The following is a 14,628-nucleotide window of genomic DNA, read 5'->3' on the forward strand; positions in this document are numbered from 1 at the left end:
CCTGATGTTCAGAACGAAAGCGCAGCCAAGAGCAGGGTGTGGTGACTCACTAGAGGAGCGTGCTGCCCAGGTGGCACATGACAGGCACCAGCGCTCCCCACTGTTAAGCAAGCTTGGGGCTGGAATCCATACCTTTCTTGCGACACACTTTGCACCTGGCATTCTCTGCCGACATATCCCATTTGATACAGGCATCCAGCATCCCAAGCAGCACGTGCATGCGAGAGAAGGTCTGGGCCTCCCGGATTGCTGTCTTCCACTTCTCCACCGCTGAAGCAACCTGCAGACAGAACTAAGATTATACCAAAGCACAGGAACACAGCTCACTATAACTTGAAGACTTCTTCCATCTTTTAGTTGGGGCACTTGTCAGCCATAATTCAGCTATTGTATTTTCTACCTTCTACAGAGCGCCTCAGTCCTCTTTGAGGCTTACCCTCTCACCAGCCTCACTGGGCCAGACATCTTGTTCATAACACTACGGACCTTTTGTGCTTCATGACCAGCCTGAAACAACCTACACAAACTGCACTACATTCTTTACTTTGAAAGTCTAACCCAAATACTTGTCAGTCAAAGAAAATAAACGGCAGAATTTTAGCCCCATTAAAAGTAGGATGAAAGTTAAAAGGCAGCTGGCAGGCATTGTTCAGGTCATGACTGCCGAGAACAGCCTGTGCTGCCCTCCAGTGGACACTTGAAGAGCATTCATGTCTGTCAGCAAAGATCCATTAAACAGTTTGCCCTAAGAGCTGTTTAGTTGACAGGTGGGTGACTGGCTGATGTCACTGTCAGCTTTGACAAGCAAAGCATTCCAGGCCCCAAATACAAGAACAGTTATTTTCACTGAGTTGCGATAACTTCAGCACATTTGAGGTCCTCCCATTAGCTGCAAATGAGACCACAGTATTAAAACCGGGGATTTGCACCAACATGACTGCTGGAATCTGCACATAGTAAGCCACCCGTGAAATCTACATTTCAGCACCGGAGGTTTAAAAACAAAGCTGCAGTGAATTGGAAATGCACTAGAACAGAAGCAATCCCCAGCCACTGCATGTTCAACTAAAAGGCTAATCCTCTGCTTTACAGCTATGAGGTGATGGCCTAGTCCTGACAGGGACATAATAGGACTCAAGTTAATGTTCTTCTACCCCAGGAAAATGAAAAAAAAACAAACAAACAGTGAAGTGTCAGATGGGAGAAAACTAAACTCTGCAGCTGACAGCAATTTGGGAGCCAAACAAAACCCAGGATTTTTGCAGAGTTGCACATTTCCCTCCCACTGACTTCGAGGAAGTGCAGTGTATACTGGATGTTTGAAAAAAAAAAAAAAAACACACACACAAACTGTTTTAACATCCTAATATCCTCACTGTCGCTTGCTGGTGTGGTACCTAGAGCAGGAGACACTGCCAGGGCCAGTAGAAAACTGCACAGAAAGTTGTGCAGATTGCAGGGCATCCTGCCATTTTTTGCAGAACATTGTTGGGGTGCCTCACATATTGTGTAATTGATTTTCCAAGTAACTGTTACATGGCTTTTGCAGTTAACATACTGGATCACTGGGCCAAGATAAATTTGCAAAAGCTGTTGGCAGATTCTGCTCAGATTTTTCTACCCAAGTCCGTGGAATTTACCAGATCTGTAACACTGTTTCCTCATAAGCTGTATGAGGCTGGGGCATTTCAGCATTACCAGTCTCCAGGGGAACTCTGTTTATTGTTGCACCTTAACCTGTCAGGCATAGCATGAGATTCAGTGAAGTTACTTGCAATCTCCTGGCTAGAGGAGAGAGAACTCTGCCACTGCAACAAATGAACAAACACAGAAAAATGTCAAGAACAAAAAGAGCATGACAGGAAAAGCCTGCTGTGAGAAGGACAAAGAGCAGGCTAGAAAGCCTATTGTCTGGCAACCTGAGAATGAAAAAAATTCCATCTGAATAAGAGATTTAATTGCTTGTTACTGACCTTCACTAAAAAAAATCCTGGCTGCATTGAGGGTATGTCTACACTGCAATTACAAACCTGCAACTAGCCCATGCCAGCTGACTTGGGCTCATGGGGCTGTTTAATTGTGGTGTAGACATTTGGGCTCAGGTTGGAGCCAGGGCTCTAGGATCCTGCAAGATGGGAGGATCGCAAAGCTCAGGCAGCCTGAGTCCAAATGTCTACACTGTAATTAAACAGTCCTGCAGCCGAAGCCATGGGTGTCTAACTGCAGTGCAGACATACTGTTAGTGACCAATGCATCCAAACTTATGGCTAAAAAGCAAGTACTGGCCTGCTGCCTGATCCCACGCAAATACCATTGACCAGCAGAAGGGCTAGTGATCTGCCCATCCCTCTCACTCTGGTCAGTCAGTTGTGACCCATATTGTACTGTAGGCAAAAGGCACATGGCTAATTCTGCATGCTCTCCCTAATGTACAGTATGGGGTACATCTGCTAGTCAGGGCCATTTGCATGGAAACCAAGGTTCGTTTTCACATACTGCCTTAGGTCAGTCTGTCAATGTACTCAGTATTTAAGTTCAGGTCCATGCAGGAGCTCTCTTAGAGGGAAGGTGAGCTACAACAATTGTAACATTCATTTGCATTTCAAAGCTGCAGTAATCACATTTTCTTGTCAGATAATTACATCTGAGATCCAAACAGTCCTTACAAGGTCACCTTAAAAAGCATTTCCTAGTTTGGCAAAAAGCAAATTCTAGATATATTGAGGTGAAAAGACAATGTACTTTAATGCTAAACATACCAGGTTATGCCAGGAAACTCCCACCAGCATAGCCAGATATAACTGGTACTTTACTGGCTGTCCTACCAATCTGCTGCCAAGACACAGGCATGACAGTAAGAGTAAAGAAAATTATTTGTAAGAGATCTGTGACTCCAGGGAGTGGTTTAGACTGCCACACTCTGGTAGTACTGAAATCTACACAGTCACCTTTAAGCTCAACTGGATAATATGAACAGAAGTCATAGAATATCAGGGTTGGAAGGGACCTCATCTAGTCCAACCCCCTGCTCAAAGTCACTAGACAAATTAGGTGGTGCTAGAAGAGTTAAAGAACGACACCTGAACTCTGTTGGGCATGCATTCCCAAACTGTGTTTAGAATACCACCACTCCTGTTTTTTATTTACAGAGTGGGAGTCTGAATGTTCTAAGCAGTCTTAACAACACTGAAGGAAATTCAGCGACACTAGGAAAATAAGCCTGTGTTGACAATGGGTGGCAAAATTCTCTATTCCCAGCTCTGGTGTGAACCGGGTCAATCAAGTTCAACACCCATCGGAGCAAAGCATGCTCATTCTCATGGGTGACTAATTTTCCTGATATCTGCTGGGAGAGCAATACAGCGGTGCATAGACAATCCAGGAAGTTTTTGGAAAGCATAGGGGACAATTTCCTGGCGCAAGTGCTAGAGGAGCCAACTAGGGGGGGTGCTTTTCTTGACCTGCTGCTCACAAACTGGGTAGAATTAGTGGGGGAAGCAAAAGTGGATGGGAATCTGGGAGGCAGTGACCATGAGTTGGTTGAGTTCAGGATCCTGACACAGGGAAGAAAGGTAAGCAGCAGGATACGGACCCTGGACTTCAGGAAAGCAGACTTCAACTCCCTCAGGGAACGGATGGCCAGGATCCCCTGGGGGACTAACTTGAAGGGGAAAGGAGTCCAGGAGAGCTGGCTGTATTTCAAGGAATCCCTGTTGAGGTTACAGGGACAAACCATCCCAATGAGTCGAAAGAATAGTAAATATGGCAGGCGACCAGCTTGGCTTAATGGTGAAATCCTAGCGGATCTGAAACATAAAAAAGAAGCTTACAAGAAGTGGAAGGTTGGACATATGACCAGGGAAGAGTATAAAAATATTGCTCGGGCATGTAGGAATGTTATCAGGAGGGCCAAATCGCACCTGGAGCTGCAGCTAGCCAGAGATGTCAAGAGTAACAAGAAGGGTTTCTTCAGGTATGTTGGCAACAAGAAGAAAGCCAAGGAATGTGTGGGCCCCTTACTGAATGAGGGAGGCAACCTAGTGACAGAGGATGTGGAAAAAGCTAATGTACTCAATGCTTTTTTTGCCTCTGTTTTCACTAACAAGGTCAGCTCCCAGACTGCTGCGCTGGGCATCACAAAATGCAGAAGAGATGGCCAGCCCTCTCTGGAGATAGAGGTGGTTAGGGACTATTTAGAAAAGCTGGACGTGCACAAGTCCATGGGGCCGGACGAGTTGCATCCGAGAGTGCAGAAGAAATTGGCGGCTGTGATTGCAGAGCCATTGGCCATTATCTTTGAAAACTCGTGGCGAACCGGGGAAGTCCCGGATGACTGGAAAAAGGCTAATGTAGTGCCAATCTTTAAAAAAGGGAAGGAGGATGATCCTGGGAACTACAGGCCAGTCAGCCTCACTTCAGTCCCTGGAAAAATCATGGAGCAGGTCCTCAAAGAATCAATCCTGAAGCACATGCATGAGAGGAAAGTGATCAGGAACAGCCAGCATGGATTCACCAAGGGAAGGTCATGCCTGACTAATCTAATCGCCTTTTATGACGAGATTACTGGTTCTGTGGATGAAGGGAAAGCAGTGGATGTATTGTTTCTTGACTTTAGCAAAGCTTTTGACACGGTCTCCCACAGTATTCTTGTCAGCAAGTTAAGGAAGTATGGGCTGGATGAATGCACTACAAGGTGGGTAGAAAGCTGGCTAGATTGTCGGGCTCAACGGGTAGTGATCAATGGCTCCATGTCTAGTTGGCAGCCGGTATCAAGTGGAGTGCCCCAAGGGTCGGTCCTGGGGCCAGTTTTGTTCAATATCTTCATAAATGATCTGGAGGATGGTGTGGATTGCACTCTCAGCAAATTTGCGGATGATACTAAACTGGGAGGAGTGGTAGATACGCTGGAGGGGAGGGATAGGATACAGAAGGACCTAGACAAATTGGAGGATTGGGCCAAAAGAAATCTGATGAGGTTCAATAAGGATAAGTGCAGGGTCCTGCACTTAGGACGGAAGAATCCAATGCACCGCTACAGACTAGGGACCGAATGGCTAGGCAGCAGTTCTGCGGAAAAGGACCTAGGGGTGACAGTGGATGAGAAGCTGGATATGAGTCAGCAGTGTGCCCTTGTTGCCAAGAAGGCCAATGGCATTCTGGGATGTATAAGTAGGGGCATAGCGAGCAGATCGAGGGATGTGATCGTTCCCCTCTATTCGACATTGGTGAGGCTTCATCTGGAGTACTGTATCCAGTTTTGGGCCCCACACTTCAAGAAGGATGTGGATAAATTGGAGAGAGTCCAGCGAAGGGCAACAAAAATGATTAGGGGACTGGAACACATGAGTTATGAGGAGAGGCTGAGGGAGCTGGGCTTGTTTAACCTGCAGAAGAGAAGAATGAGGGGGGATTTGATAGCTGCTTTCAACTACCTGAAAGGGGGTTCCAAAGAGGATGGCTCTAGACTGTTCTCAATGGTAGCAGATGACAGAACGAGGAGTAATGGTCTCAAGTTGCAGTGGGGGAGGTTTAGATTGGATATTAGGAAAAACTTTTTCACTAAGAGGGTGGTGAAACACTGGAATGCGTTACCTAAGGAGGTGGTAGAATCTCCTTCCTTAGAGGTTTTTAAGGTCAGGCTTGACAAAGCCCTGGCTGGGATGATTTAACTGGGAATTGGTCCTGCTTTGAGCAGGGGGTTGGACTAGATGACCTCCTGAGGTCCCTTCCAACCCTGATAGTCTATGATTCTATGACACCTGGCTTTGCTATGATGAGTGTTGAACTCCATAACCCTGTTCATGGTAATAGGGGTACTGTTTGACAGTGCTTGAAGGAGTGGAGAGAGCAATCCAAGGTCTGCTACAGTGGCCGACTTGACACCCATTGTCAAAAATGGCTGAGTTTGGGGTAGATACATAGATAAACAGCCACATAGTTTTGAAAACTAGTTCGGATCTAGTACTAGTATGGAAGGAGCGAAAGACTTATCTACAGATTTTGTACTGCTATAACTATATCCATTCACAAACCAATGTTCTTAAATCGGTACTACCCCTAGTATGGACCCAGTTCTACAGGTATGAAAGAATAGCTTATTCTTGTGAATATTCCTGTAAATATGGGAAGATTGGAATAGAAAAGATCTGGATCATCAGAGATTTATTAAGTCTAGAGTTTTAGTAGGATAACTAGACCTTCCCTTTGTGCGAGTTGCTCTGTTGTGCTGGAGGATTCATCAAGAATTAATTAATTGGACTTTTCTATACAAAACAAAATCAACTGAGTATTGAAGAAAAACTGAGGGATGCATCAATTCCCACAGGGTCTGGTCACACCTGACAACTCCGAAACCTCTCTAAAGGTCACAGTGTAACAGACAAAGGCTCTCCCCTCCCTTCTAACAGCAGCTCAGCAGTAGTGATAAGAGCTCAAAACATGCAGAAATGAATGCATCACAGGAAGCATCAAGAGACTCCTGCTCTTTCATAGTGCTGGAAGCCTCTGAAACGTCAATGGGAGCAGACTTGGCCAATATGGAGTGCTTTTGAAATAAATAAGTCATAGGAAACATATCCCCACATAATGCAGTGCACTAAACTACAATGCTCCTCTGTTCCACATCTGCACCACGGTGGACCTTTTTAGACACCAGAACAGCTCCTTTGATTAGATAGTTGCAGTGCTCCCACCACACTGCCCTGGAGGGATTGGGCGGAGTAGAGAGAGAGAGAGATGGTGCTGCAGCATCTCTCTAGGTCTTCTTGGCCTCCTGCATCTTAAGTACACCTCTTCACTTCTGCTAATGTAGCTTCTCTGTTGCAGGCAGATGCAGCTCATCTTCCCAGCTGCCCAGTCAAACTCTCTCAAATTCAGGAAACTCTGGATCTCCCAACCTACCAGTACCCCTGCCCTTGTCCCCCTTGCATAGCACCTATCCTACTGCACCCCCACTCCCCAGGAAACTTCAGCACCCCACAGGTCCCTCTCTATAGGTGAAGGGATTAAGAACACTTGGCACCTTCTCTACTAGCCCTTTCCAAATGGATATAACATTTTCATTAAGTTTTTAAAAAATACTCCCTGAGAAGCTCTTATTTGAAGATCCACCCACAGAGCAGGGAACCTGCGACCCCTACCAGCAGTGTAGTAGGGGCATAGAAACCAGAAAGCTAAATGCACTAATCAGTTTAATGCTTTTAGGGAGGGAATAAACTATGGATTCTGAAACATGATTTTTATTGTGACAGCACCCATTTTAGAACGTATGAGGCAAGTCACCCACCCCACAATACTGATTTGATTGCACACAGAACCTGAAATGGTGCAGGATGAGGCGGCGGCACTGGGCTTCATACCAGATGGAGTAAGCCCAAAAAAGAGCTATTTAAATGAAGAAATGGATCCTACAGTAACCAATACTACCTTGGCTTCTTCTGCCATTTTCTTCTCTTCATCTACCTCTTCCACCTTGGCAACGGAGTCCTCTCCTTGATGCTTCCTTCTCTTCTGCTTAGGGGCCATGAAACCTTGTAGGAACTTCTTAATGACACTGGCCTGGAGGGCAATCACACATTCCCCAAAATCCTTTAGGCTCTCCAGCGAGAACACCTGTTGGGAACACCACAAAAACATGTAATAATAGGACAACCTACCCTAACCAACATCCCAAGTAGGCTAATCCTGCAAGTGTAGACCAGTGATACTCAGATTCCAGAGCCACAAGTAGCTCTTTAATGTGTCTGTCAGCAGCATATGACATTAAAACACTGATTGCATCATTAAACCAGTCTAGATTATTAACCAGTCAGGATGCTTTTACTTCGTTAACCAATTGTAGTTGATAAAATAATACCTGGTCAGTCATTTTGCTATGAGAATATATAAACTAAATATTTCCGCATCATACTGTTTAAATATGAATATATAGTAGTATAGTAAATGAAACAGTGTATTCACACCACTGTGGCTCTTTTGGGTAATGCTGATTGCTAATTTGGCACCTGAACCATTGAGGTCTGAGTGTCACTGGTGTAGACACTCGATCACTACCACAATATCTTAAGTCCAAAGTCTACCCCCAACTTAGTTATGGCATCAGCATATTTCTGTTGCCACCAGACAACAGGTTGTAGATTCCGAACTCAACGTGGTGGTCTTCCTGGATAACCCTGACAACACAAGCAGTCTATAAAAAACAGAACCCACATGTTTTAATGCCTCTCACCATGGTTATCTCAAGTGCTTATATACAAATGCACAAAGCCTTGGAAACAAGCAGGGAGAACTGGAGGTCCTGGTGATGTCAAGGAACTATGACGTGATCAGAATAACAGAGACTTGGTGGGATAACTCACATGACTGGAGTACTGTCATGGATGGTTATAAACTGTTCAGGAAGGACAGGCAGGGCAGAAAAGGTGGGGGAGTAGCACTGTATGTAAGGGAGCAGTATGACTGCTCAGAGCTCCGGTACGAAACTGCAGAAAAACCTGAGTGTCTCTGGATTAAGTTTAGAAGTGTGTGCAACAAGAGTGATGTAGTGGTGGGAGTCTGCTATAGACCACCGGACCAGGGGGATGAGGTGGACGAGGCTTTCTTCCGGCAGCTCACGGAAGCTACTAGATCGCATGCCCTGATTCTCATGGGTGACTTTAATTTTCCTGATATCTGCTGGGAGAGCAATACAGCGGTGCATAGACAATCCAGGAAGTTTTTGGAAAGCGTAGGGGACAATTTCCTGGCACAAGTGCTAGAGGAGCCAACTAGGGGGGGCGCTTTTCTTGACCTGCTGCTCACAAACTGGGTAGAATTAGTGGGGGAAGCAAAAGTGGATGGGAATCTGGGAGGCAGTGACCATGAGTTGGTTGAGTTCAGGATCCTGACGCAGGGAAGAAAGGTAAGCAGCAGGATACGGAACCTGGACTTCAGGAAAGCAGACTTCGACTCCCTCAGGGAACGGATGGCCAGGATCCCCTGGGGGACTAACTTGAAGGGGAAAAGGAGTCCAGGAGAGCTGGCTGTATTTCAAGGAATCCCTGTTGAGGTTACAGGGACAAACCATCCCGATGAGTCGAAAGAATAGTAAATATGGCAGGCGACCAGCTTGGCTTAATGGTGAAATCCTAGCGGATCTGAAACATAAAAAAGAAGCTTACAAGAAGTGGAAGGTTGGACATATGACCAGGGAAGAGTATAAAAATATTGCTCGGGCATGTAGGAATGTTATCAGGAGGGCCAAATCGCACCTGGAGCTGCAGCTAGCCAGAGATGTCAAGAGTAACAAGAAGGGTTTCTTCAGGTATGTTGGCAACAAGAAGAAAGCCAAGGAATGTGTGGGCCCCTTACTGAATGAGGGAGGCAACCTAGTGACAGAGGATGTGGAAAAAGCTAATGTACTCAATGCTTTTTTTGCCTCTGTTTTCACTAACAAGGTCAGCTCCCAGACTGCTGCGCTGGGCATCACAAAATGCAGAAGAAATGGCCAGCCCTCTCTGGAGACAGAGGTGGTTAGGGACTATTTAGAAAAGCTGGACGTGCACAAGTCCATGGGGCCGGACGAGTTGCATCCGAGAGTGCTGAAGGAATTGGCGGCTGTGATTGCAGAGCCACTGGCCATTATCTTTGAAAACTCGTGGCGAACCGGGGAAGTCCCGGATGACTGGAAAAAGGCTAATGTAGTGCCAATCTTTAAAAAAGGGAAGAAGGAAGATCCTGGGAACTACAGGCCAGTCAGCCTCACCTCAGTCCCTGGAAAAATCATGGAGCAGGTCCTCAAAGAATCAATCCTGAAGCACTTGCATGAGAGGAAAGTGATCAGGAACAGCCAGCATGGATTCACCAAGGGAAGGTCATGCCTTACTAATCTAATCGCCTTTTATGATGAGATTACTGGTTCTGTGGATGAAGGGAAAGCAGTGGATGTATTGTTTCTTGACTTTAGCAAAGCTTTTGACACGGTCTCCCATAGTATTCTTGTCACCAAGTTAAGGAAGTATGGGCTGGATGAATGCACTATAAGGTGGGTAGAAAGCTGGCTAGATTGTCGGGCTCAACGGGTAGTGATCAATGGCTCCATGTCTAGTTGGCAGCCGGTATCAAGTGGAGTGCCCCAAGGGTCGGTCCTGGGGCCGGTTTTATTCAATATCTTCATAAATGATCTGGAGGATGGTGTGGATTGCACTCTCAGCAAATTTGCAGATGATACTAAACTGGGAGGAGTGGTAGATATGCTGGAGGGGAGGGATAGGATACAGAAGGACCTAGACCAATTGGAAGATTGGGCCAAAAGAAATCTGATGAGGTTCAATAAGGGTAAGTGCAGGGTCCTGCACTTAGGACGGAAGAACCCAATGCACAGCTACAGACTAGGGACCGAATGGCTAGGCAGCAGTTCTGCGGAAAAGAACCTAGGGGTGACAGTGGACGAGAAGCTGGATATGAGTCAGCAGTGTGCCCTTGTTGCCAAGAAGGCCAATGGCATTTTGGGATGTATAAGTAGGGGCATAGCGAGCAGATCGAGGGACGTGATCGTTCCCCTCTATTCGACATTGGTGAGGCCTCATCTGGAGTACTGTGTCCAGTTTTGGGCCCCACACTTCAAGAAGGATGTGGATAAATTGGAGAGTGTCCAGCGAAGGGCAACAAAAATGATTAGGGGACTGGAACACATGAGTTATGAGGAGAGGCTGAGGGAGCTGGGATTGTTTAGCCTGCAGAAGAGAAGAATGAGGGGGGATTTGATAGCTGCTTTCAACTACCTGAAAGGGGGTTCCAAAGAGGATGGCTCTAGACTGTTCTCAATGGTAGCAGATGACAGAACGAGGAGTAATGGTCTCAAGTTGCAGTGGGGGAGGTTTAGATTGGATATTAGGAAAAACTTTTCAACTAAGAGGGTGGTGAAACACTGGAATGAGTTACCTAGGGAGGTGGTAGAATCTCCTTCCTTAGAGGTTTTTAAGGTCAGGCTTGACAAAGCCCTGGCTGGGATGATTTAACTGGGAATTGGTCCTGCTTTGAGCAGGGGGTTGGACTAGATGACCTTCTGGGGTCCCTTCCAACCCTGATATTCTATGATTCTATGGTAATTAAGCACCAGAGTAGACTTCAAGTAGTTCACCCATTTAGGCACTTCAGCAGCCTAGGTCCCCTGACCCTATAGCATTCAGAGGCAAAAGGGGCAAGGAAGTGAATATTTTTAGAAGTTGTCAATGGACTTTCAGAGGAGCTCTCAGCAGCTGATTTAGCTTCTCTATCAGTACTGGCAGGTGTGGTGAAATGTTGCTACAGGAAGGCCAAAAGAATTGAAAACTGACAATTCAGGGTCATCCTTTGGATTTGGAGCAGTTTTCAATTGTTTTGGCCATCCTGCAGTAACATTTCACCACAAAAGCCTGCGGGTACAGATAGAAAAGTTAAAACCACTTCTGAGAACTCCCCTAAAAGACTCCCCTTTAGAACCCATCCAAAGTTGTGGGAAATCAATTGATTTAACAGTTCTGCTGGATCTCCAGCCTCAAATTTAAGATGGCACTTATGCAGAGAAACGTGAGCTACCAGCTCTTATCTAGATGTTGGTGATGCATTTAGAAATACCACTATGGAAATACAATACACAAAAGGGCAAGTCACAACTGAATTTCTAGAGCTATTTGCTCAAGGGAATACTTAAGAGCAGGAACCCATAATGGCTACAAGCCCTGGTGTGCCAAAACTTTGTCCTAGTTTTTCACCTTTAGAGCTACTACAGGGGCATAATTTTAATTCCTGTGTTCCCTCACCCTGGCTTCAAACTCGGACGTCTCATCAACATATCCCAGCCCTCCTTTCTGTAGCCGAGTCGCCACCTCAATAAGATCACTACGGAGGAAGTTGAGCAGCTCCTGATTGCCATCACAGGACTTCAGGCCCAGGTTTTGTTTCCGAGCCAAGTGGATGGAATGTGTGAGGTCCTGATACCTGGAAAAAAACAAGAGACCACCTCTTGAACAGATGCAGGCTACTACACAGAACGTAGTCAGTAATGGCTGAAGTGTGCTGGAGGGAACAGCAGAAGCCCAAGTTTAATCTGCACACTCCATCAGCTACAACTGTACAGAACTATCAGTTTTCAACAGCATGCTGTAGCCCTGCCGCTGAGGAACAGTGCCCTTATTTTCAGCTGTGACTGCAGCAATTTAAGAGCTGACAAGGTGTCTTGGTGGCTCAGACTTTTGCTGATGGAGAACTCGCAATATGTTCCTGAAAAGAAAAGCAGCCACTCTTCCCACCCCCTTCCTTTATACGCACATGATCATAGCTTCGCTTTGTGCGCCCATGCTGGTAGCAGGATGCTTTACCCTGAACAGAATGCACCTTGCAACAGGCAAGGTGTATGCAAAGTAAGAATAGCAGCCTCACCTTTTCTGCAGCCGCTCCTTCAGCTGGCTCTCTCTTATTCCCTGGGGGTGCAGGCAATCCAGCAGCTCATCCAGTTCCTTCTGACTATCACAGAGAAACCTGAAAGACATAACAAACACTAACACCAGCTCTGCTGCCTTAACAGGTAGCGTAAAAGCCTCCTCTGAGACGGTCAGTCCCACTTCCTGCCTTACAGGTATTTGTGAGCTATGACCCAATCCAATCCCCACCAGGCAAAGTGACAAATCATTCAAGTTGTATTATGGTGGCACAGAGGCCTAAAGTTGCCCCCATTTGCTATGTCTTAGATGCAGCTAAGTCTAGGGTGGAGAAAAAACAGAAGATGGGTGGGTGGGGGTCATTTTATTTAAGTAAAAATAAATGTATATTTTTAAGGCAGCAGGTTTCTGTTCATACACATCTACCATGCCTCTTCCATCCAGGGATTTGAATGTAGAACTAATAAACCTTAGGGAACTCCCTCTCTTAACCCTCACCCAAGTGCTGTCTCCCTCATCTTGCTCTCCAAGCAATGAAAAGGTGGTTATCTTCTCAGCAAGGTGTTAGTGAGATTCGGTACTAATGACAGTCCCCTAAACACAGGTAGTGCTGAGACCTCACCTTAAGTCTCTTACTAGAGAGTGTTGTCTGATTTTTTTCACTTAAACAAATCAACCTCCTTGTCTTCTTCCCCAAACCCTACTCTAACCTGGGAGAATCCAAGCTGCATACTTGGGATGTTCCTAAACCCTCCTTTATTTCTTAAAGAGGACAAAGCCATTTGGGAAATAACTTTGGATGTTTGTGACCTTGGGGAAGGCAGTAACAAGTCAGGTGATCTGTCCCAGAGACTATGCAAGTGGATTACTCAGTACATCACAGCTTGTTACTAATTAGCATGTATGCCCCTTCCCTCAGGCATCAGGGCCCAGGCAACTGCCACAGCATGACTGAGAAATATTCCTATATCAGACCTCTGCAGGCCAGCCACTTGAAGCTCAGCCCATGCCTTTACCACAGCACGGTTGATCCTTAGGCGCTTCCGTAATACATGAATTAATAATACCAGGCCTGGAAAAAGGCTAATGTAGTGCCCATCTTTAAAAGAGGGAAGGAGGAGGATCCGGGGAACTACAGGCCAGTCAGCCTCACCTCAGTCCCTGGAAAAATCATGGAGCAGGTCCTCAAGGAAACAATTCTGAAGCACTTAGGGGAGAGGAAAGTGATCAGGAACAGCCAGCATGGATTCACCAAGGGCAAGTTATGCCTGACTAACCTAATTGCCTTCTATGATGAGAAAACTGGCTGTGTGGGTGAGGGGAAAGCAGTGGACGTGTTGTTCCTTGACTTTAGCAAAGCTTTTGACATGGTCTCCCACAGTATTCTTGCCAGCAAGTTAAAGAAGTATGGGCTGGATGAATGGACTATAAGGTGGATAGAAAGCTGGCTAGTTCGTCGGGCTCAAAGGGTAGCCATCAATGGCTCCATGTCTAGTTGGCAGCCGGTATCAAGTGGAGTGCCCCAAGGGTCAGTCCTGGGGCCGGTTTTGTTTAATAACTTCATTAATGATCTGGAGGATGGCATGGACTGCAGAAGTTTGCAGATGACACTAAACTGGGAGGAGTGGTAGATATGCCAGAGGGATACAAAGGGCCCTACACAAATTAGAGGATTGGGCCAAAAGAAATCTGATGAGGTTCAACAAGGACAAGTGCAGAGTCCTCCACTTAGGACAGAAGAATCCCACGCACCACGCTACAGACTAGGGACTGAATGGCTCGGCAGCAGTTCTGCAGAAAAGGACCTGGGTTACAGTGAATGAGAAGCTGGATACGAGTCAACATACGAGTCTTGTTGCCAAGAAGGCTAATGGCATTTTGGACTGTATAAGCAGGAGCATTGCCAGCAGATCGAGGGATGTGATCGTTCCCCTCTATTCGACACTGGTGAGGCCTCATCTGGAGTACTGTGTCCAGTTTTGGGCCCCACACTACAAGAAGGATGCGGAAAAATTGGAAAGCGTCCAGCGGAGGGCAACAAAAATGATTAGGGGTCTGGAACACATGACTTATGAGGAGAGGCTGAGGGAACTGGGATTGTTTAGTCTGCGGAAGAGAAGAATGAGGGGGGATTTGATAGCTGCTTTCAACTACTTGAAAGGGGGTTCCAAAAAGGATGGCTCTAGACTGTTCTCAGTGGTAGCTGATGACAGAACAAGGAGTAATGGTC

The 14,628-nt window shown here is 46.2% G+C and overlaps 1 protein-coding gene across 2 annotated transcripts in view; it reads right to left on the reverse strand.

Moving 5' to 3' along the window:
* BAZ1B (bromodomain adjacent to zinc finger domain 1B) overlaps positions 1-14,628 on the reverse strand; it is an 89,838-nt gene that overhangs the window by 12,584 nt on the left and 62,626 nt on the right. For both annotated transcript variants that reach the window (XM_084650708.1, XM_084650707.1), the window contains 4 exons: positions 12,400-12,498; positions 11,781-11,958; positions 7,426-7,611; positions 133-280 (listed from right to left, as the gene is read on the reverse strand). In XM_084650708.1, the coding sequence (XP_084506834.1) occupies positions 133-280; positions 7,426-7,611; positions 11,781-11,958; positions 12,400-12,498 (611 nt within the window). The remainder of the gene's footprint in view (positions 1-132; positions 281-7,425; positions 7,612-11,780; positions 11,959-12,399; positions 12,499-14,628) is intronic.

Source organism: Lepidochelys olivacea (genome assembly GCF_965140295.1).
Source record: "Lepidochelys olivacea isolate rLepOli2 genome assembly, chromosome: 17".
NCBI lineage: Eukaryota > Metazoa > Chordata > Testudines > Cheloniidae > Lepidochelys > Lepidochelys olivacea.